General features: G+C 42.8%; 1 protein-coding gene across 2 annotated transcripts in view; it reads right to left on the reverse strand.

Moving 5' to 3' along the window:
• The window catches only part of KYNU (kynureninase), a 58,786-nt gene extending 39,300 nt beyond the window's left edge, over nt 1-19,486 (reverse strand). The window contains exons 1-4 of one of the 2 annotated variants that reach the window (XM_026123454.2): nt 19,404-19,486; nt 14,498-14,687; nt 8,554-8,674; nt 2,180-2,262 (exon numbers count right to left, since the gene is read on the reverse strand). In XM_026123454.2, the coding sequence (XP_025979239.2) occupies nt 2,180-2,262; nt 8,554-8,674; nt 14,498-14,666 (373 nt within the window). In that variant the 5' untranslated portion in view covers nt 14,667-14,687; nt 19,404-19,486. Of the gene's footprint in view, nt 1-2,179; nt 2,263-8,553; nt 8,675-12,651; nt 12,803-14,497; nt 14,688-19,403 lie in introns of those variants that run through there. The other variant, XM_064515532.1, reaches the window with a different exon arrangement.
• Nucleotides 19,487-21,176: the final 1,690 nt, after the last annotated feature.

Here is a 21,176-nt window from a genome sequence, read left to right on the forward strand (position 1 = left end):
GCCGGGCTGACAACAAACTAGATGAAGTTTATGCAAATATTTGTTTTTCCTCTCTTTGGGCTTCAGATATTTTTAAGTTAAACAAATATTATAATACATAGGGAGCTGGCAACCTCTGCAAAACAGATGGTTAAGGGGAAGACAAACCCGGCCTGACTCCCTGCTTTCTGCAAGACTCTCGACCTAAAGCTTGAGGCCGAAGGCAGCCGGCATCAGCGCTGGCAGGGGGTCGGTGCAAAGGTGGCGGGTGCTGCTGTCCGGGGCCAACCTCCGACACCTCCCACCAGGCCCCGGTCCCTGCAGCGGGTCGCAGTCACGGGAATTTAGAGAATCAGCCCTTGGGGGACCACAAATCTCTGCCAGCTACGTGGAGAGTGTCGAGAGTCCACCCCGCTGCTTTGCAAAACTAAATACTTCCAGGTAGGTAGCCTGGCTGCCCGCTGCCCCCAGCATAGCGCAGAACTAAGATAAACCCTCCGCTCTCCATTTAATTCTGTTCAAAGTTTGCAATTTTAAAGCCTTTGCTGTGCAACCATGCTAGACGGGCGGCAGGTTGCATTTCTCTGCCCGCTCGCAGCTGCCCTGCTGTATCCGAACCACAGCCCCGGCTTGCTGGAAGGGATGGGGCAAACCAAGAAATCACTAGTTCAGCTGCGTTCAGAGGCAGCTTCAAACCCCTGTATTTCTCACACTTTAATATACCACGTCAGTTAATAAGTGTACCAACATTTGCCCTTCAACATTGAGAAAAATCATTCCTTAAACTCCTGAGCAGCACCAGGTACTACAACAAGGAGTACCAAAGCCAGAACCTGGGGAGATAAAACACCTGACCTGCACTTGGGGGATCTTTTCATCCTACGAGCAGGATCTCTACATGGCACCACGCCGCCGAGGGTAGGCACACTGATATTACATTATCTCAGTACTTACACAATGGATAAACATAGAACAACATTTTTCTACGTTTGTTCTGCTCCAGTGATAATTTCCAATGTTTTAGCTGTTTGGAAGCTTCATGAAGAAGTCTGAACGTTTGCACATGTTCCCTTCATTTGCTTTAGGAGTTAAGTAAATATATAAGTAAAGCCTGCCATGAAGCATTCCTTCATGTCTCCCTTTGCTCTTGTTCAGAGCCCACTCCCTCCTCCCGAAGGAGGAAGGCCATAGCTTGCTCTGTGCACTTGTCTATAAGTGGAGGAGAAATTACATGAGGCAATATCTAATGTATGCTAGGTGAACCTAGCCGTAATATTTTTCTTCGTGATGACACAAATGAACCCATGATAACCCAGTGCAGACGGTCAGTATTGACAATTACTTTCAACAGCAAAATCGAAGTACTGGCTAAATCTAACTAAAATCTGCTAACCTAGCCTTGACAACAGCCATAAGGATGGAGGAGAAATATGGTCTGAGAGAGACTGTGCCAACGTCATTTCTCTTCCCCTTTCCAATAGCAACGGATCCAAAGGAAATCACAGCGAAAGATGATTTCGGCGGCTACATGGAGGACAGAGCAAGAGGCGATGGAGGACATCTGCATTCAGGCAGAAACAACTGCTTTTGGGGCTGGCAAACTCACCAGGAGGAGCCTCCAGGGCCACTTTTCAGTCTCTGGACTAACCAGATGCATTTGCTGTCGGCGTCCTTCAGCACTGCCAGGTCCTTAAGGAGTGCAGCGGGGTAACGGGGACTTACAAATAGCAGGTCCTGCCCCAATTATCTGCTCCATTGGCATAAGCAGTTCTCAGCTACGAGGCTGGATTTAGTGACAGAGAAAGGGGAAAAAAGCAGAAAGCTGCTAGATAGAAATCATTTTTCAAAAGGGAAAGTTCATTGGCTCACTTTTAGGAAAGAGACTGAGACTCTGATGCCAGCTGCCCTTTAAAAGGGCTTCTCATGTTAGACCAAGTGGTTTATGATGCTCCAAGAAACCCTTTGCTGCAATTAGTTTCATGATATGCATATGCTCATATATTACTGCCTACATTTCTCTCTTAAATCATTTACAGCCTTAAAATAAAGTTTCACTCCCTGTAGCAGGCGGTCAGAAACACTACTTTAAAACAAAGGGACGCAGGAAACTAAATCCTGGATACAGCTTCAGGACTTCCAGCCAGAGGAGAACACAAGTACATTCGCATTTCTAGGGCAAGCGTCATCTCTGCGCACCTACCCACAAGGTCAGCCATTAGCTCCACGATGCACTCGTCTGCCAAAGCCCACGGGCGCCGACCGGTAAAATGGCCATGAACACCTCTAAAAAAAAAAAGGAAGAGAGACAAGAGATGAAAACGTATCTTCTCCCTTTGGATCAGTCCTAAGAAACGTAACTGATTCAGAGATCTAATGTTTGGAGAAGGGAAAGGAAGGAAGACTTGCCTAACCCAAGAACATTATTTTTATTACAACTCTGAAGCTCACAAGCAAGAAGCTAATGAAAACCAGCTGTTGATTCCTAGATAGGAGTTGCTTGAAAGCTATCTAAGCCAAGCTTTAATCCCCCCAAATTCCTCTGGAATGCTCTAGCCCATCCAGTGGCCCACACCAGCACCTAAATCTGAATGCTTCGCTACTCTCAAGTGACAGATACGCACCTGCAGTTCTGCACTAAGTGCCTTGAATTGATTTTTGATTCAAATAAGACAGAAGCAAACTTCTAAGGTAGCCACACTGCATACATAAATAAAGATGCTCCAAAGTTTATTAAGCACACAGGCAGTAGAATACAGATTTAAATGTAAATGAACACAGGTTGAGAAAAATAATAATGATGCCAATCCATTGCTCTGGGCTTCCATCTTGCACTAGATGATTTTCATATTTGCCGAGCACCACAGGTTACTCGGTGAACCTGAAATGCCGGACTGTGTAGGGCAGAAGGCTGCTTCAGAACAGGGACTAAGGCAGCAGAAGGCTGGGCGGAGAGCAAAAGGCAAAACAAAACAAAGGACAAAACCAAAAAACCCACATAGAAGCTGTGATGAGAGAAAGAAAAAAGAACGTTACACCTCTCAAGGAAGAACAGGGCTACAATGTTCACTCAGGCTCACGAGAGGACTTCTGGCAGCCTAAGAGATGTGAGAACAGGGTGTAGGACGCAGCTACCAGCTTTGGAGAGTCCCCCATGCTTGAGCCTATCTAAAAGATTGTTTTTTCCTGTCTGCCTTAGACTTTCCCTTCTCAGGCAGAATTTTGTTCTCTCCTGCCTGCCTCCCACATACATTAGATGTTTTCAGGCAGACCCTTTCTCATTGACTTGTGTCTACCTCAGGTCACCTAGGGTATTTCAAAAAAAGTACAATTTGCATTAGCCATCTCATTCCTTTTATGCTTGAAAAATACCATTTGATTTGGCTACTGTTTAGGCCAACAGCTGAAGGAGGGCACAGGCACAGCTGACCACCTGCCTTACAGATAAAATACAACCCCTCTACGTTAAGCAAATCTAGCCCAACACTGGTGACAACAAGGACCCCTATCCTTAAGTTCGATAAAGTCACAGCACACTAGGTGACATCTTTTCTCAGTTTCAGAATGACCCGCAGATGACATCTTGATAGCAGAAAGTGGGCAGTGTGGAATAACATTCATATACAAGAGGACTTTACAGATGAGGAATAAAAGCAGTAGCTTTTAGAAAAAGGCAAAATTCATAAGGGGCAGAATTAGTGCTAAAAGTTCCTGTCTTCTCCTATCAGACCATAACACAGCTCCTTTCCCTGAAGACGACAGCGGTCTACGTTTCACAGGCAGCAAGACGTTACTGCTAATTTCCCTCCTTCTCGACTGTAATATAGCAATGAAGGGGGTTTGCGGTAATACAGACTGTTGAAAGAAAAACAAAGATTTTCAGTGCCTCCCAGCCCAAAGGGATTTGCATTTCTGAAACAGGAAACTGACATAATAAAATGGGAAAAAGAAGCCCTAACTACCTATGGGATTCTCTTTCATTAGCTTTCTCTGATTTTATAGCCATTAGTGTCCTTCTAATGGGAATTTACTGATGAAAGCTCTCTGTACCAGCACACAAGACTAACAAAATTTTGGAATAAATTTCCAAGTTATCATGAAAACTGATATGAGATTTCAGGCATGAGAATATTTTATTTTGAGAAGAAAATACAAAAGTTTAAGTATACTTAAAGATGGAAGAGGGAGTATTAATTATTATTCATATTATTATTATTATGGCACAGCTTACAGCTTGCCTCCCTCTTGATAGCCAATATAAATGCCAAGAGACAAAAATTATTGCCGCTAAAATGGTAGTTAAAGGCATAGTCTTGGATCCCTTTTTTATTTTAATCACATGAAACTCTGTAGCCTTTGCTGATGGCACAATACATCCTATTACACTTAGGTTGTAAAATTCTATGCTCTGCCTCAGAGAATTTATATCTCTCTATATTATGCCACCCCTCTCTCTCAGCTCTGCTAGACACTGGGGGTAATAATCCTTAAGGACACAACCGCAACGCTCCTGGTGCTCCACTGAGACAACCTCAGAAACAGGTATCCGACTCTCTAAATTTGTTTCTACTACACCCCAGGTAACGAGAGAGATTTAAACTGAGGTACCCCAATTAATGAATACAAAACGTGGTCCATCAAACCATAAAGCACCATACAAACAGAAGTCTTTTAAACTACCATGAGAGTCTCTCATCATGCAAATTAATTTTTCGTCAGTTACCATTTTATTTTCAATTTGGCAAGAAATCAGAAGGCCACATTTTATGTGCTGAGGTCTAGTTGATTTAAAGCTCACTAGGGGAGCTAGAAACACACTTTCTGATATGATCCCAGGGTTTCAAAGGAGATAACAAAAGGGATTTAAATTAATTGCCAGCTTCAGGAATCTTCTGTGCTCATCCAAATCTTGTTCAAGTGGAAATTTCCTTCTTGCTTCTTTGCCAAAGATGATGCAAGCTATTTAATGAGCCAATGCAGACTCCGATTATGGTTTCAAGCAAAGAAATAACCAAAAGAAAGGAAGACACATCCAAGGTGAAGAACTGTATGGAGCAGCAGGATGAAGGCAAAACTAAAATAAAAACCAGGGCATTAGAACAAGCATTTGTGGTTCTAAAGTTTAACCTGCTGGAAGAGGTTGAATGGTGAGATGAGACTTGCAAAACAGAAGTGGGTTTGTCAGACAGAATCGACTGAGCCCTGCTGAGCTGCACTCCTGTTTGCAGGGCTGCTAAATCCTCCAGGATTAGTTAGGCACATACAACCAAAGACACCTTTTGACTCACTAAGAATAATCCTTTGCTATTTCAGCTGTTAACTTATCTCATCAAAGACTTGGGCTTTTTTGTCTACTATAATCATATCAGAAGGTTGTTGCAAGACTACACCACTTCAGTGCTCAGAAATGTGTATTTTTTCTAGTTTCTGGACTAAATTTATTAATTCCCAGTTTATGTTTACTGTGCCAACATGTTGTTTCACATAAACGGTTCCTTTTTCCCCCCCCAGGCTTACTCATGACACAGTCATATGGAGTAATCTTTTTTTTTTTTCAGCCTTCATTTCCTAGACTAAATAACCCTCAAGCCTTGCGTACAACAGGTTCTCCCTGTTCATCCTACTAGCCCCTTGCTGGAGTGTGACCAGGCTACAGCAGACTCCCTTTTGTTTTAATAGTTCCACTTTAATAACTTACTCAGGCATGAGACATTGCCTACCGCAGGGTATATGTTTGCATACAATAATGATTTTATAAAATACATTAATTGCATAAACAGCTCTGGTGGGGAAAGGGAAATACACGCTGCAGAATAACCATTGGCTTTATGCAGCCAGATAAGGCACCTGAACCTCAGTCTTCTACATTTCAAAGAAGTGGCCTGCTGGCTACTCTGGGCCATGCATGGAGGAGACCACCACCTCTCCTTTTTTCCCCCCACTTCAAGAAATCTTCATTTAACTCTAACCCAATTCTAATCCCCAAAAGAGGGGAGAAAAAAAGAATCAAGTCTCAAATGCTTTTTTAATCTAGACTGAGAATGCCAGTAGGCTGAATTTGTAGTCTTTGTACATTAACACAAATAAAAAGAGGAACTAGGAGCATGGAAAGAAAAGAATATAAAAAGGGGACAGATATGGGGGAGTCAGAGCTAAGAGAAGAAAAGTAAAACTTGCCATTTAAGAGGCAGGGAAGACCTGGAAGAGAACACGACACAAGAGAAAATGTGAGGAGAGGCTTCTTTCTCTCCAGGCCGTACCCTAACGAGTTACTGCAATCAACACACAAAGCTAAAGATTTGTGCTTCCTTGCCCTTGACAATAGATACTGGGTAATCTTCCTTTTCATTCTTGCCTATCAGCTATGAGGAACAAAAACAGTTTAAACAGACAAGTACAGCAGCTATTTGAGATGAGTCCCAAGACACAACAAACAGAAAATGCGATAAACCAATTTATAAGAGAGCCAGAATCTATATCATTGCTGACTTGAAAGATGTATCTAATTTGTATGCCATTTCTTAGATTCTTGCTATTTATTTATCTAAGCCAGAGCAACTAAATTCCACGCTGCCAGCATATGAGCCACCGAACAGACTTCAGCTGGTAACAGCTATTACCTTTGACTGGATTTTGCTTGTCTGTCCTTGGTGACCGAAATAAAAACACCCATTTTGTTTCCATTTTGTTCATCTTCAACTGTCTATCCCTTTGCGGTCCCCAGCACCCTATCCCCTGTTGGCTTATTTAAGCATAAATTGCTCTGTTCAAATTTAGCTTGACCTTATCCTGACATTCCCAGTTGCCTTAGGTGCATCTCCGGCTAGCACAATTCGCACGCACACACTTTAATTTTCTGACGTATTCCAAATGAGGTGTTTGGGCCCCAAGTTGCGTTTTTGACAAACAGCCTTTCACCTTTCTAAATTTGCTCTTCCTGTTGCAATAGCTTGAAATCATGTCCAACCATATTTCCCCCTTAGGTACAGCTACTGAAGACACTTTGGATCTTCTGGAGAAACACGCTGCCTCCCCTTTTCTTCGGGATTTTTATAAACATTGAGTTAGAAAAATAAAAAAACCCTTCATTGTAGCAAAGGCAGACAGAATGGAAGGGAACCAATAAAAAGGTACAGCAAAGGAGCTGAAATATGTTTGCACTCCCAGCACATCACTTTAGCAGATAAGAGTGCTATCTGACTTCTACCTTTTGAAAGAACTCAGCTGTTTGCCTGATAAAGTACGATAATCATACAGAAACGGACAGGGTTGCAATTTTTTCAAATGACTGGAGAAACTGCAGCGCTGTGCTGAATGAATAACCAGGAGGAAAGAGCACTTCCCAAGGTTCAAATTCATTCTCAACTCCCTCCTCACTTACAAGAATATAAGTAATAAATAAGAGACGGTAAACCATTTTTATTAACCCAGAGCATTCATATAGTAATGAGTAAAACAGCAGCAACTAAATTTTCACATTTGCACCGTGAAACCTCTGTCTGCAGGGTTTCTGCTCAGGGTTTCCCAGTTAGCAGAATTAGCTTTTCCTCTTCTACCTCCCTGTATTTCCTCTGCTTGCTAACCATAAAAATCACATCTGTTCCCCTCGTATCCCATACCCAGTAAAACTGTTCATCTCTCTTTCCCAGCTTGTTCATTCATCTGGATGTTACTTTCCTTTCCTGCCTTCAGCTACCTGATTTTTGCCCATCTTTTTTCTCAGTCCTCCCTGCTCCAGCTGCTCAGGTAGGTGCTGGACACCTCAACGAAACACGTGCAGAGTAACACTTTAGCATCAGAAGGTAGTGTGTGTTTGCATACACTTCCCTCCCCTCCGGTATAACCTCACTTTCTATGAGCCCAAACCTGCTGTGACAGCTCAGTTGCAAGGGAGGCTCAAGGGTGACAAAATCCCCCTCTTCAGCAGTGCTGAAGCACCTCCCTCTAGTCCTCCCGTCTCTTCTACGTCGGCTGCCTCCAGCAGAGCTCACTGCGATCCCCACTCAGATCCCAGAGATGTTCCCCAGAAGACAGGAACGCTTCTTCCCGAATCAAATGAACCCGTCAGGCACGGACCTGGGTTAAGAGAAGCCAAAAAGCTGCCAGCGCTGGTAGCGGCACCGCTTGTCCTCAGTGCCTTTTAGAGGGGAACTTGCGTGCTATAAGGGCTGCAGGGATGAATCACAGGCAGTTAAAAATACTAATTAGAAAACCACAGAGACTGGAATTGAATCACCTTCATTGGCAAGCAGCAGTAACTAAATGAGTTGGAGCGTCCTGTGTATAAACACAGCTAGCAAGCGAGCGGGGACGGTTAAGCTGTCGGCTCTGCACCGGCTCCTCTCAGGGACCTGCCCGAGATCATCATCCCAGCCAGGAGCTTCTCCTTGCCTGCCTTACGGCTCCCACCTCTAAAGGAGGTTTAGATAGCGCTGGGGAAACACTGAACTTGTTACTCCTGCCTGGGAGCAGGTTTCACACGCTAGTCTACTAAAGCACTTCCAAAGCAGATCCCAAAATTAGATGTAGTGCTCTACATGGGCGGTTAATGTTTCACTCGTCCAGAATTGTACTCACGTTCTAGCCCACATGTCCAGCTCCTCGTCCAAGTAAGTTTTAACCTTTTTTGGCTCGAGCCCAAGAGAATTCCCAGCAAAGTACACGCAGCTCTCGTCGCCGTTCACCAGGCTCAGGTCAGCTGCAGAGGAAAGCCACAGGCAACACACACGTGAATGCACACGGGAGAGACGGGGGAAGCAGTCCTCTACAAGCGCTATCATCGTGCAAAGGGAGACTCAGGAGGTGCAAAGTCCTTACCTCCCTCCTGGGCCACCACACAGGTGACACCAATCAAGGGCCTGAGGATGAGGACAGTGGGGCAATTTGCAAGTGATTATCACCCAGTCCTCCTGCAATTTGTGGCCAAGACCATCTCTATCTGTTTTAGAGTTAACGACTTCAGGAAGCATTAAACCCTGGAGCTGTAGGGGAGAAGCTACCGGTTTTGCCCCAAGGACAAGTGAAGAGGAGACATATTCCAGACCAGGCTACCCACTTTTCTTCCATCATCAGTATATTCATACTCTGAGTCACGTAACTACTGGAATCATACATTTAATAAAAGTTAAGACCAGGTAAATCCGTGTCTTTCATCTAAGTTCTACCTGCCTGATTAAATCACTGTTTAGAAAAAATGTAGGCATTGCACAGAATATTTTAAGAGAGTCTCAAAAGTTCTCATCTTGTCAGCATATATTGTGGGCTGCACGTCATGTCATCATCTGTGACGAGGAGGAGAAAATCTGTGTTGACAAATCCAACGATTAGGAGAACAGCAAGGTGCTGGAAACTTATAAATAATAGCTCTAGTGAGGTTCTGAGCAATCTAATTACCCTGCATCATCATCTATCAATCCAAATATCACCTTTTTCTATTATTTCTCATGTTAGAGATTCTTGGAGGGACAAATGATGATGACCTTCTACAGGTAGTAAGCAATTAGCATTCATCTATACATATACTTAAAATTGTGCATTTTTGGTAAACATTGCTGATATGCCTCAACAGAAAGACTAAATGAATGTGTTAAGATACATGCTAAAAACAAATTGTAAGATTGCATTTCTTTCTCTGAAAGTTTCATGTTACAGCTGTAGAAAAGTAGATTAGATGCCTGGAAAAGGTCTCTTACTACCTTTTACACTAACAGTTACTAACTTCATTGAACTTCACCAGAAACACATTTTTCAGAAGTATAGACAACTTAGGTAATTTATTAATTAAAGCTTTAGAAGCTTTTAGAAAGCATAAGTCAGAGAGCAATTTCAGTCTAATCTGTTTTACAGATACTATGCCTGTTTTTCATCTATACTTTCATACGAATGAAAACAGAAAGGTATAAATATTATCCATGCACCTAAATTGGTTCTATCAACAGTTCTTTTGCTATCAAGCAAGACAATAATAGTGTCTCGTTGGGAATACAGAGAAGGATCTTTGCTCAAGAATTCAGAACTGTAAATCTCACTAATACTCTTTAAATTCCAATCAAGCATTAAAACAGGTAATAAATTATAAGCAAATTAGCTTTTTTTGCCACAGCCCTCTCTAAATAAAAATGGGTATTGGGTCACTGTTGCAGAAATCCAGCATTACCTCTTTGACAAAATGTATTTTTCTACTTTCACATCTATTACTTTGAATATTCTTTTGGGGGGCATATTATCAGCTCTATATTGGGCTGCACACTTTCTTTTCACAAAAAGCTGTTTATTTCCTCCTCTCTGACATCATTAAAAGACTCATTCTGGACAACTGCTGCTTCTCAAACTACACTCATTTTTTGGTGCCACCTTCGTCATTTCACAGCTTCTCCAGACCAGCATGTTGTTATGCTCTAACATTTCCTCTGTCTTTGTTATATTCCTTACAGTCAAGCACTAGTATTCTTAGACTACCACTTATCTCTCCACAAATTATTCTACCCTAATTTATCATAGTATTGGCCCTTATTTCTAGAGGCGCTATAGCTGACAAGGAACTTATATGGAGATGTTCACAAGCAGTAGGAATAAGCACAGCTGATAAAATAAAGGCTGGTGCAAAACATTCTTAAAAAAGGTAATTATTGAGATGTGTCCTTAGAGCAGCTTAGACATAAAAATGCATGAACAATATTTTACATTAATTCAATAAATGGTTTTCACACCTACTCAGATTCATGTCAACTGGTCCAATCTAATAACCTATATTATTTTGCATACTAATATACCCAGTGCTCTACACTACACTTAGAGATTTGCTTTTCAGGCCTCTTAAACCTCAAAAAAGAACATGTGGTTTTTCAAAAATATTCAATCCAAAAGGGAAGGATAGTATCTTCATTGACAAGAAAGGAGGGACTGTATCTGCTTATATATTACATGAGTCCTGTTACTTGAAGAATAGAAGATCCCATCTTACCCACCTCCCTATGCCCCCCCACAAAGCACCAGATTTATTAGATTAACATGACCTTTAACCATTTCTCCAGGGAAGTAGTTTAACACTTTCACTCTGGGGCAGCTTTTTATTCTAAAGAAACCCAAATAATGCTCTCTTCCTTTACAGGATGCAAAAAAGACCCACAAGCAATAGCCTTAGTCAGTTTGGTGATTTGGAGCCTGACTGACAGCTGCAGTCCAGTCTTTCCCACCTCCAACTCTACACCCCAAAAAATAAACAGCATTAAAAGTACTTCATTGGCAGCTCCAAGGAGAGTGAGGAAACCTGAACATTTCTCCAAGTCTTCTGCTGTCATCCTTCCCCCTTGGTCACCTGAGCCTCATCTCTCCTGCTTGCCCACAGCATTGCAGAAAGATCTGCCCCAGAATTAGTCTGCTCAGAGGTTTCACTTGACTGATGCAACAAATAAACTTTATAAACAGCTGTTACAGTTTGTAAGTTGATAGCCAAATTAAACTATTATGGGTCTTTTTAATATTTTTATGTACATAATCTTATATTTGCCTCCTACAGATGTTCTCATCTGCTTCCTGTAAGACTACATTTTAAAACCTCATTGTAATGTTTTATGTAAATATATAAAGAATATTTGATGGCTAATCTCTGTAATGACATTTATCTTCGGAAGCACGTTATCTAGGATCCACTCCTGTGCTAAGATAAATGTCATGGGAGATCAGTCTCTACAGTATACACGGTGTATATATATATATATATATTTTTTTTTACCCCTGCTGTTTTCCAGCAGGGAAGCTGTTTCTGGTGACAGTTGAAGCAAGGAAAAGAAAGGCAGGTGAAAAAAGAGGAAAGAAAGAAAACCCCCTCAATTTGGGAATACCAGAATGATGGGTTCTCTACCCTGTTCAACCTGTACTATTATGTAGGTCACTTCTCTTCACTAAAACATATATATCCGCAGCCTTTGGGTGTAAATATTATAGTCCCTGAAAACCAAAACATACATCCATAGCCTTTGGGTCTGAATATTATGATAATTGAAGAATAAAAATATAATGGAGGTTGGAAAGAAAGCAATGGGTATGGTTGCAAGGGTATCAAAACAGGGAAAACAACACAGACACAGCTGCACATGCAGTGACATGCTGCCGGCAAAGACAGTGAAGACAGGGCTGATACCCTGCTTGAGCTGGATCTTAATGGAGCAGCTAAAACAACCAAGACAGCACAGAGGCCAACGTGAGCTACTGCCCAGCATCCCACCAGCATGGTGTGGTCCCTGGGCCAACACGGCACTGGGACAGCTGAGCAACCCCACACCAGCCGCGGAAGAACTTGCATGCAGAGCAGTCCTGCCCAAACGAACAGATGGGGTTCAGGAAAGCCACTGAATCCACCAGGAAAGATCATTTCCTCTACGCAGGGCAAGCACTTAGATTAAATATCTGCAATACGTCCAGTCCTGCTCCAAATAACATAAACAGCGAAACTCAAGGATTTGAATGAGAAGGATGAACCAATACCACCAGTACACAGAGAATGAAGATTTACCACCTCAGTGTCCTACGTACATAAGCAGACTATGTTACCAACATTCATCATTGCTAGGGAGAAAAAGAGCCAAAGTAAAGATGCTTTCAAAACCAGCCAGGAATTCAGGCGATCATTACTGTTCTGTGATGGTTCTTTACCAAACAATTTGGTCACCGTACCTGCAGTTTCTTATGTATCATCCTTTCCAGAAAAAGGTATAAAAATAATTTTTTGCAGATTATTAGAAAATGAAAGTATTTTGCAGAGGAAAATTCTACCAAAGAGAAACTGATATTATCTTCTCCCCCATTATTTTTTCACAGATGCTTCCTGAAAAGGAGAGAAAACAGGAGACTGATTACACCTACACAAATTCATCATTGAAGGAAATAGTATGACAGTCCTTCAGGTTCTGGCATGCCAGGATCAGGGCCCTCAGCATGGCTCTGGGTTTTGGGCCCTGCTCCCTACGCATTGGGGCAAAGTGAGTTGTTCAACAAAACCAGCAAGGATCAGTACCTAGATGTCGCAGATGAGCGATGCACTTTGCTTGTAAGAGAGAAGCAGCGATATATTTTATTGATACAAGATAGTGATTTAACAAAGTTCAATGGTAAATGAGATTGTACCTTGCCATCAAAGCTTGTTAAAGTACTCTTGGCTATTTACTGCCTAGAGGACAGGGTCAGGCAAAATCGTCAAGGAGACCCTCCTGTTGAGTCGTGAGGTTCAGAATGGACCCCCTTGCTTTCCAAAGGAGTCTGGGTGCAGCTGGATTCAGTCTTAGTCCCAGACTTGGTCAACAGTTTATATCTAAAGGATTACATGCACAATCCACCCAAGATGCAATTTAGCAAAGTTTGCAAAGCTTTAGCATGTTATTAGTAATTTACTGAGCATCTGTCACTGGTAAGAGATTCCTCAACCTCAAGGAGCAAACCTTGGGAGACGTCCCTACTCAAGGGAGATCCTGGCATGCAGGAGAGCTCGACAGGCTCTGGGTTCTTCCCCTATTTATGGGGTAAGATGATTGACTGAGTCATATTTGCATGCCAGCCGAATTTTGGTTGGCGCATGCTCAATTAGCCCTTGGCTACTGTGCTGTCATCTGTCTCCCCAGAGTCCAATTAGCGCCGGATGCAGCTATCACGACCAGACGCATCCATCATGACCAACACTGGTGGTTATCGCTTCAGCGGGGTTACAGGTGACGGGTCAGGTTGGGGGGAGCACACCGTCACACTAGATCAAAGGCACCCCTGCTCCCGTACCCAGGCAGGCCTCATGCTCCGTTAAAAAAAAAAAAAAAAAAAAAAAAAAAAAAAAAAAAAAAAAACCACAAGCTACAGACTGACAATGAGGCAGAAAAATGTTAGAGGATCATTTTTGTGTAGCTACTTTTAAGCTGTGCCTGGTTATCTATTCACAGGCAATTCATCAGAGAAGTGTGTGTGTGTGGGGGAATCTTCAAATAATGGTTTCATTATGAATTATTTGCTCAGATCAATTATTTGTTCTAAGGCATGGCCTCAGGAAGAAAGTCATCTCTGCTACTAGCCATAAGACATAAATGTTAATACAATATATCTGCCGTCTCTTTCATTAACTAAAATAATTGTAACTAGATAGATAATACCAGACCATATACTGAAGAAGCAACTGCTCCAAACTAAGTTCCTAGTGACACTGCAGTTTCGAACCATTAGATAGAAATGCTTTTGCCTATAATTTTCAATCAGTCACTATATTGTTCAAAGCAGCTGACTGACAGCATAAGCACCATGTAAAGTACTGCATCCGCGCATTTTATTCAGGACGGCGATGAGAGTGTGAAGCTTTTGGTACTAGAATAGGTTGATGGATTGATTTAGCAACACCAGGGACATGCTGTGCTCCGATATGACTGCAATTGCTCAATTATCTCATAAGTGACAGTGATTTCCAAAGATTTGTGATAAACATATGCAGAAGATGCAGCCCCCCTCCCCTTCTGCACCCCCCTCCCCCCATAATTATAATTCTCACTTGGAGGCAGATCCTTGACTTTGGGGATATAGAAACATTCGCGAAGGTGCTTTAACTCATCTTCTTCATCTAAGTGAAGAGCGAGTTTCTCATCGGCTGGACTGCATCCGAGGCGCGAGGCAGTTCGCTCCAGAACGGTCGCTGGTAACACAGGGGAGAACGGATCCATCTTCAGCTCATCCAATTTCACCTTAAAATGAGAAGCGCCACAGTTGAAACTGCACCGTACGCATATTCACTAGCGGTTGATAAGCAGCCACTAAAGCTGCATCATTCGAGACAAACTTATTTAAATTAAAGCATTTAAAAGTGAAACATTTGAATAGAGTGGCAAAACGGATCAACTCAAGTATTTCCAAGGCGACATATTGCTAGAAGCCCCCCAGGCGTTTTTGCACTCCATAGACCCAACACTGTGCCCTTTTTAAGCCATATCAGCAGCTCTGAGCTCCACCACCAGACCGAGGTGCCGTGCACAGTTTCGGGGTCTCGCAGCAGTACCGTCCCTGCAACGGGTGCTCTGGAGCAGAGCCGGTGCACAGCCTCGCTGAAGGCGTTCACCAGGCTGTGCGATGCTCAACCTCTTCCAGCTTTTCCTTCCTCATACAGGAGAAGGCACTTGGGTACAGCCATGCTCGCGTACAAGGGGCAGAGCAGGGAGGGTACAGATGGCAAACAGAGCCGTGATTAGAAACGTACCTTTCAAGACCAGGACCTTGAAATAATATTTCTTTCTAGCTACCCCACACACCAAATATCCTGGTTTTTAGCTCCATTTGTCTTGGGAAGAGGGAGAAGCACAAATCAAGTCGCAGATGTGACAGACCATATTTTCTAAAGAATATCCAAAACTGCAACTGCAAAATCTACAAGCTCAGTGATCTTTATAAAAGAAATATTTCTATAGCTGTAACATTCAGAGACACCGTTGTGTTCAAGATGGCAGTGGTGCAGTCAGCTTTACAGATCTACTGGCAAAGAAAGTTTACAACTTATACTCTGTACTTTAGGGCAAAATTTTGCAATGCTCCCCTGCTGCATACTGTTGCAGACAGCAGCTGGAGGACTCTTGTGGGTGCTCGGTGTTTTCCCTAATCCAGGAAACTAGACAGCTAGACTATGCAATATTCTATACTTTAACATCCCAAATCATTTTGATGCAAATGAATCCTGGATATTTTTTCTTCTTCTTGCCTTTATAGTTCCATTAAATTCATTCAGCTAGCAAGGAACAAAGCTAAATAAACATTTAAAAAAAAATGTGGTGTTGCACTGAATTGACTATCCTGTCCCATACAACTTGAGATAAAATATGTACAGGAGAAAAACTTAAGGGGATAGACAGAAATAAGAGGTAAGCACACAACATGGAACCTATGGCCACAAGAGGATATAGCGTTTCCCTCTTTTCTGAGGGGGAAAACCATCTCTCAGTAGACACTTTTTTTTTGTTAAGACCAGTTTCTCTTTTTCTTAAAACCAATAGCTTATTACAGATAATTATCCTGAAACAAGCTGTGGAGAGAACAGCAGATGATCATATGGGTTACAGTCAGCTGAGGAACACATTCATTGTCACTTAACCTAGATTAGTTTGGGGTAGAAAATGGGTTCCAATAGTCAGCATGCAGCTATGTTCCAAATAATAGATATTTTTAAAGATGAAATCCACAATAACCAAAAATAAAAGCAAATAGGTCAAATACATAAGTGTAGATTGCTTTTCTCCCACCCTCAAATGTTGATGTTTGCTAGGGGCTGGCAGAAATAAGAGTTTCATTAACACATATGGGGAGGACAACAGCCAGTGCTTAAATGTAAACCCCTAAATATGACAGCCTTATCAGTGCTAATTAACACAAACGTGTATACACTTTGGCCAAATGGCCAGCATGATGCTAGTTACTACCTGGTCCAATTTGCTAACATTTAGTTTATGACCACAGTGCTCCCTCCCACCCCAGCTCTAAGCAGCAATTCCTCATCTCCCACCAGCACATGCAGTGAAAAAAAAACGTGCCAGGAGATCTCTTTTAGCCAGCAGGCTCCATTTAGCTGATGTTCACTTTCTCATAGAGGTGTTAGAGATGTCCTGCCGCATTGCTGGCTGCAGGTGGGATGTTCACATCTCCTCATTGCCACTGAATCAACCAGCCCCACCCATTCATCCTCATTACCTCTTTAAAAAGGAAAGGAAGAAGGCCAAAAAAAGTAGATATTTGAACACCTTGGGTCTCAGACTTTTTTTCCAAGGCTTCTAGGAGGTAGGTGGTTACAATTAGACAGATAGGATGACACTGGAGAACCAGCTCAGCCGATGGGAATCAGTGTCTCCAGCTGATCACCTCCTGGGAGGCTGCCACCCCCAAGAAGCCTTGCTGCTGCTATGACGAAGCTGCCGATTCCCCAGGGAATGGCTTTGCAGCAATTCCACAGCAGAGGGGCAGATCCAAAGGCTCCACCTCTGTCAGCTCCTCTTCTGGGGCCATGGTAACAACATCTACACCACCCTTGTGCAGGTCAGAAGAGCATTAACCTTCTGGACCTATTTGAGTCATCAAGGAAGATGGCTTAGAGATCTCCATTTTCCTCCAATAGATCATCTAGAAAAGCAGCATAGGTCCATAGACACTACACACATCAGTAATACTGGCACCTTGATATATTCTAAAGACACTAAGGTAACACAGGTTTCACTTATCCAAATTACACACTAAGGACCATGGGTTTAACCAGTGTGCCAGAGCTTATCTTCAAGCAATCTTGGAATCAGCACCTGGAAGTTACAACCACCTCTCATTTCCATATGCTTCCTTCTCTGTTTTACAGCACTGCCACAGAAGGTCCAGTCCAACAGGCATTAGGAAGGCATGGAGGTATTCTGTTCCTGTATTTTACCTAATGACTATTTAATACAAACTATGGAAGCAATCCTCAGAGAAATGATTGGAAATCAGGTCTCCCCCGCTGCCAGCTGCTCCCGGGCTCCGCGCTGCACCATGGGCATCTGGTGCCTACGATGCAGGCTCTGCAGCACCAGCACTGCTGTCCCCCACGTCCTTCCCTGGCTACAGCCTGTAAGGAAGGTCCAGGACCCTCTTACAGCTTCGCTCGTTAGCCCCAGAGGCCAATGCAGGCAATGCCAACTAATTCCCCTGAAATTTATGACCAGAAGGTGCTTGAAGGATGCTTTGGCACACACTGGATCCCTCTCATTTGGGCCACAAGTTCCTCGCTTTACACCTTATGAACACAGTGCAGCATCCTACCATTTGACTTACTATTTCCCATTTTTCAGTAAGGACAGAGTTATTACACTGGATTAATGACTATCATATTCCAGGTCATCAGCTGACCCATCTGGCAAGCATAGATGGTTTTTGTTTCCATTTGAGGCCTGACCCAAAACCCACAGAAGTCAGTAGGTGTCTCTTTATTACACAGATTTCTGGATCAGGCTTTTGGTTCCTTGTCATTGCTGTATTTTGCTCCATCTGATCAATGACTTTCCTTTATTATGATTCTTATTTATATTACATTTTGACAGTAAATATAATATTAAATACAAAGATCTAGAAGCTAAAAATGATTAAGTGCTCAGAGGTATCTGATTTAATACAAACATTATGAAATAAGATAAAACTACTAAAATAAAATCAATCAAAATCCTATTGAGGAATGAAATCCCAGAGATCCATTTCTGAGGGCAGAATAAGAAAGTACTTTTGTCCTTAGAATGGGAATTAGGCTTGATACAGATGAAAAAACAGATTTTTTTTGTAACCTTTATGGCCGACATCATGGCATTTTTCTAATTGCTACAGAATGAAGTCCCATGCAATTATTTCACAGTAATTTATAAGTCATTTGTTAATTCCTACATTCAGAGAAAATACATCCATAGGAGAACAGAACAACTTTATTTCACCCAATTATCTTCATCTAACTGCTCAGCATATTCTGTATCCTCTTCAAATTAAAATTCAGACCCATCAATGCCAAATGTTCTTCCCACCCTGATAAACATGGTTTCTTATCAGGATTTTTTCCCCATACAGCTCAGAGAAAAAGTAATCAACATTTTGAGAGAAACACCTTGCCTCCACCTCCTCCTCTGCAGATAATAAAAATTTGAAAAAAGCATTCAGTTGTTTTCTTCCTTTCCCCAAAATTTCCTGATGCTGTTTGGCTTTAAAGATACAGACAGTGCAAAGTCAGCATTTTTTGATGCTTCCTTTACCTTTGTGGCATCTTCACTGCATCCCTACCCCAGGATTACTTGTCTCTACCACGTGCGGCTTTGCTGCTGCTACTGCCCTCACCTCGCTGCTGCTCTCGGCCCACCACCGCTCGCCCCTCACCTGCTCCCCGTTTCCTTCCTCCCCAGCTCTCGCCCCTCATCCCGCTCCCCATCTCCTGGCACGTGCGGCGATTCGGTGCTAAGAGCTCCCCACAACAGCGTTCCCAAGAGCGCATGCAGCCAGAATTCAACAGGCTGGGAAACAATCATTACATATATTTTATCATCACAAATATCAGCCCGACAATTTCGCCTCCCGTTTTAAAGCTCTGCATAGACGACGGATGAGAAATAGCCGGACACGAGTGACACTAATGTCTGGGCGGCTATTCCTATTTTGTCCTTTATGCATAATTTACTGACTAAATAGAAAAGAAATGTGTGAATATTAACAAGCCATCTTATCAAACTTACACAGAAAGGTCCATTAGGTTTAATTATAAGAACAATTATCTGAACTATTTTTAGATCCACTTACAATGTTTTTATAGATCTGCTCTCTGCCTAGAATCGTATCACGATGTCTTTATTCAAAGAAAAAACTGCTGTAAATACCCCTCACCCCTTTTTAAACATTTTCCTTAAATAACCTAAGATTTTACTCACAGTGCTCCTACCCAACACAGTGCTGACACGGGCATACACTGAACCTCTGCTTAAAAGCTGTATCAGTATCTTCAGGGGAAAGAGGGAAAAGAAAAAAAAAAAAAAAAGAGTTTAGCATGAAAATAACAGGTCCTGCCCTTTCTGCCCTCCAATAGCTGTTTACCAGGTTGCTAAACGCTGCTCAGCCCACAGACCTTTGACATTTTCAGGTGTCCGTCGGAGCGAGCTCCTTGCAGCGCGGAGGGGGTGTGCGCATGCACGGACACACGCACGCTCGCAGCACAGCGCTGGGCTGTCAAAACACCCCGGGAGCACCGCTGCATTGAAACCGCTTTAAAAAACAAACATGGAAAAACTACAGACTTGCACATGGTGTAAGGGCTCATCCTCCTCCCAGTCTTCACACCAGTAAAATCACTTTTGTGAAAACCGTTTTGCAGAAGTTCCTAAAAAAACCCCCACAGCCCAGAGCAACACACACTCTAGATTTACTTCAGGTTAAATACACTTTGGTGAATTCGTTTCAATTACAGAGCTGCGGGGAGAGAAGACACTCTCAGTGTTCACAGCCCACCCGGCACAACGGACAGCAGCAAACACAACTGCGTAATTCGGAGAGCTGCACAGCAGAGCGTCTCCGCTGCAGCAGGGGAGTGTGATGGAGCAGAACCGTAATAAACGCCGTTACTTAGAGTAATTTCGGCACATATTGACCTTAACATCAAGAAGTGATTCAGTGTTAGAAGTAATTTTACATATAAAACTCATCCTTCCCCCCTGGGTTGAGGGCACGTTACCCTGCAGTTGGCAGCCGCTCCGGGGAGGAGGAAATGCTTGCGCAAATACCCAGCGCAGCGTTAGGAAACGGCGACGATCACGTGTTTGCTCTTGCAGACTTTGACCCGCGCGGCGGCTCGGCTTGTGACCCCTGTTAACCAAAAGCCACATTTATTGTTAGTTTTTCCTTTGTCACCGCAGGCTAATTAAATGCTCTGATTAAATTAAGAATGCATCTTTCTCCTACAGAGGCACAGAATGGGACCGGGGTCAATAAGAGTGAAAGTGGTTTTGAACCAAACTCTTTAGGCTTGGCATGAAGGGAGAGGGGTGGAAGCATCAATAGACACACAACAGGCCCAACTCCGCAGAGCTTTGTGGTCAGCAGCAACCTCAGGTCTCCCAAGATAAATATCTTTCACTGGCTGGTAACAAAGCAATAGGAATTAGACATAGCAGCAAGGCAAGGCAAAATTGGGGGGGGGGGGTAAATAAAAAAAATAGGGAGAAAAAGTGGAGAAATGGATCAATAACATAACAGCTAGAAGTCAGCAATGTTAGCAACAACAGTAGACCTCACAGCAGATGGAGCAACTGGATTTTTACATGAAAAGTGGACTTACCAGCATGGGAAATAGAAGATTTAGAGTTGAAATTAGAGAAGGATAGAGTCTATACTCCCCTTCTCTCCCCCATAAATGTTATCTCATACCACCCATGTGTTGTCTGCTCCATCCCCTCCATGAGCCTCTGAGCTAGATCCATTCCTACACACACAGCACATAGTCATCTGAAAGCAATAAAAATAATTTCATTTTTGTCTCTAGTCAGCCTCAAAGTGTCAGGAAAAAAGCCTACAGAAAGGGGAGATAAATGGGCAAAGGGGTCCAAGTGGTAACCCTGAATTAAAATTGTTAACCCATGTTCCCAGCCTCGGTCTCTGCATGCAAAGAATCCTGCATTAATGCTTGTTTAAAACCTGGATTCTGTTTTCAG

The sequence above is a fragment of the Dromaius novaehollandiae genome, chromosome 7, assembly GCF_036370855.1.
Source record: "Dromaius novaehollandiae isolate bDroNov1 chromosome 7, bDroNov1.hap1, whole genome shotgun sequence".
In the NCBI taxonomy this organism is placed as follows: Eukaryota; Metazoa; Chordata; class Aves; order Casuariiformes; family Dromaiidae; genus Dromaius; species Dromaius novaehollandiae.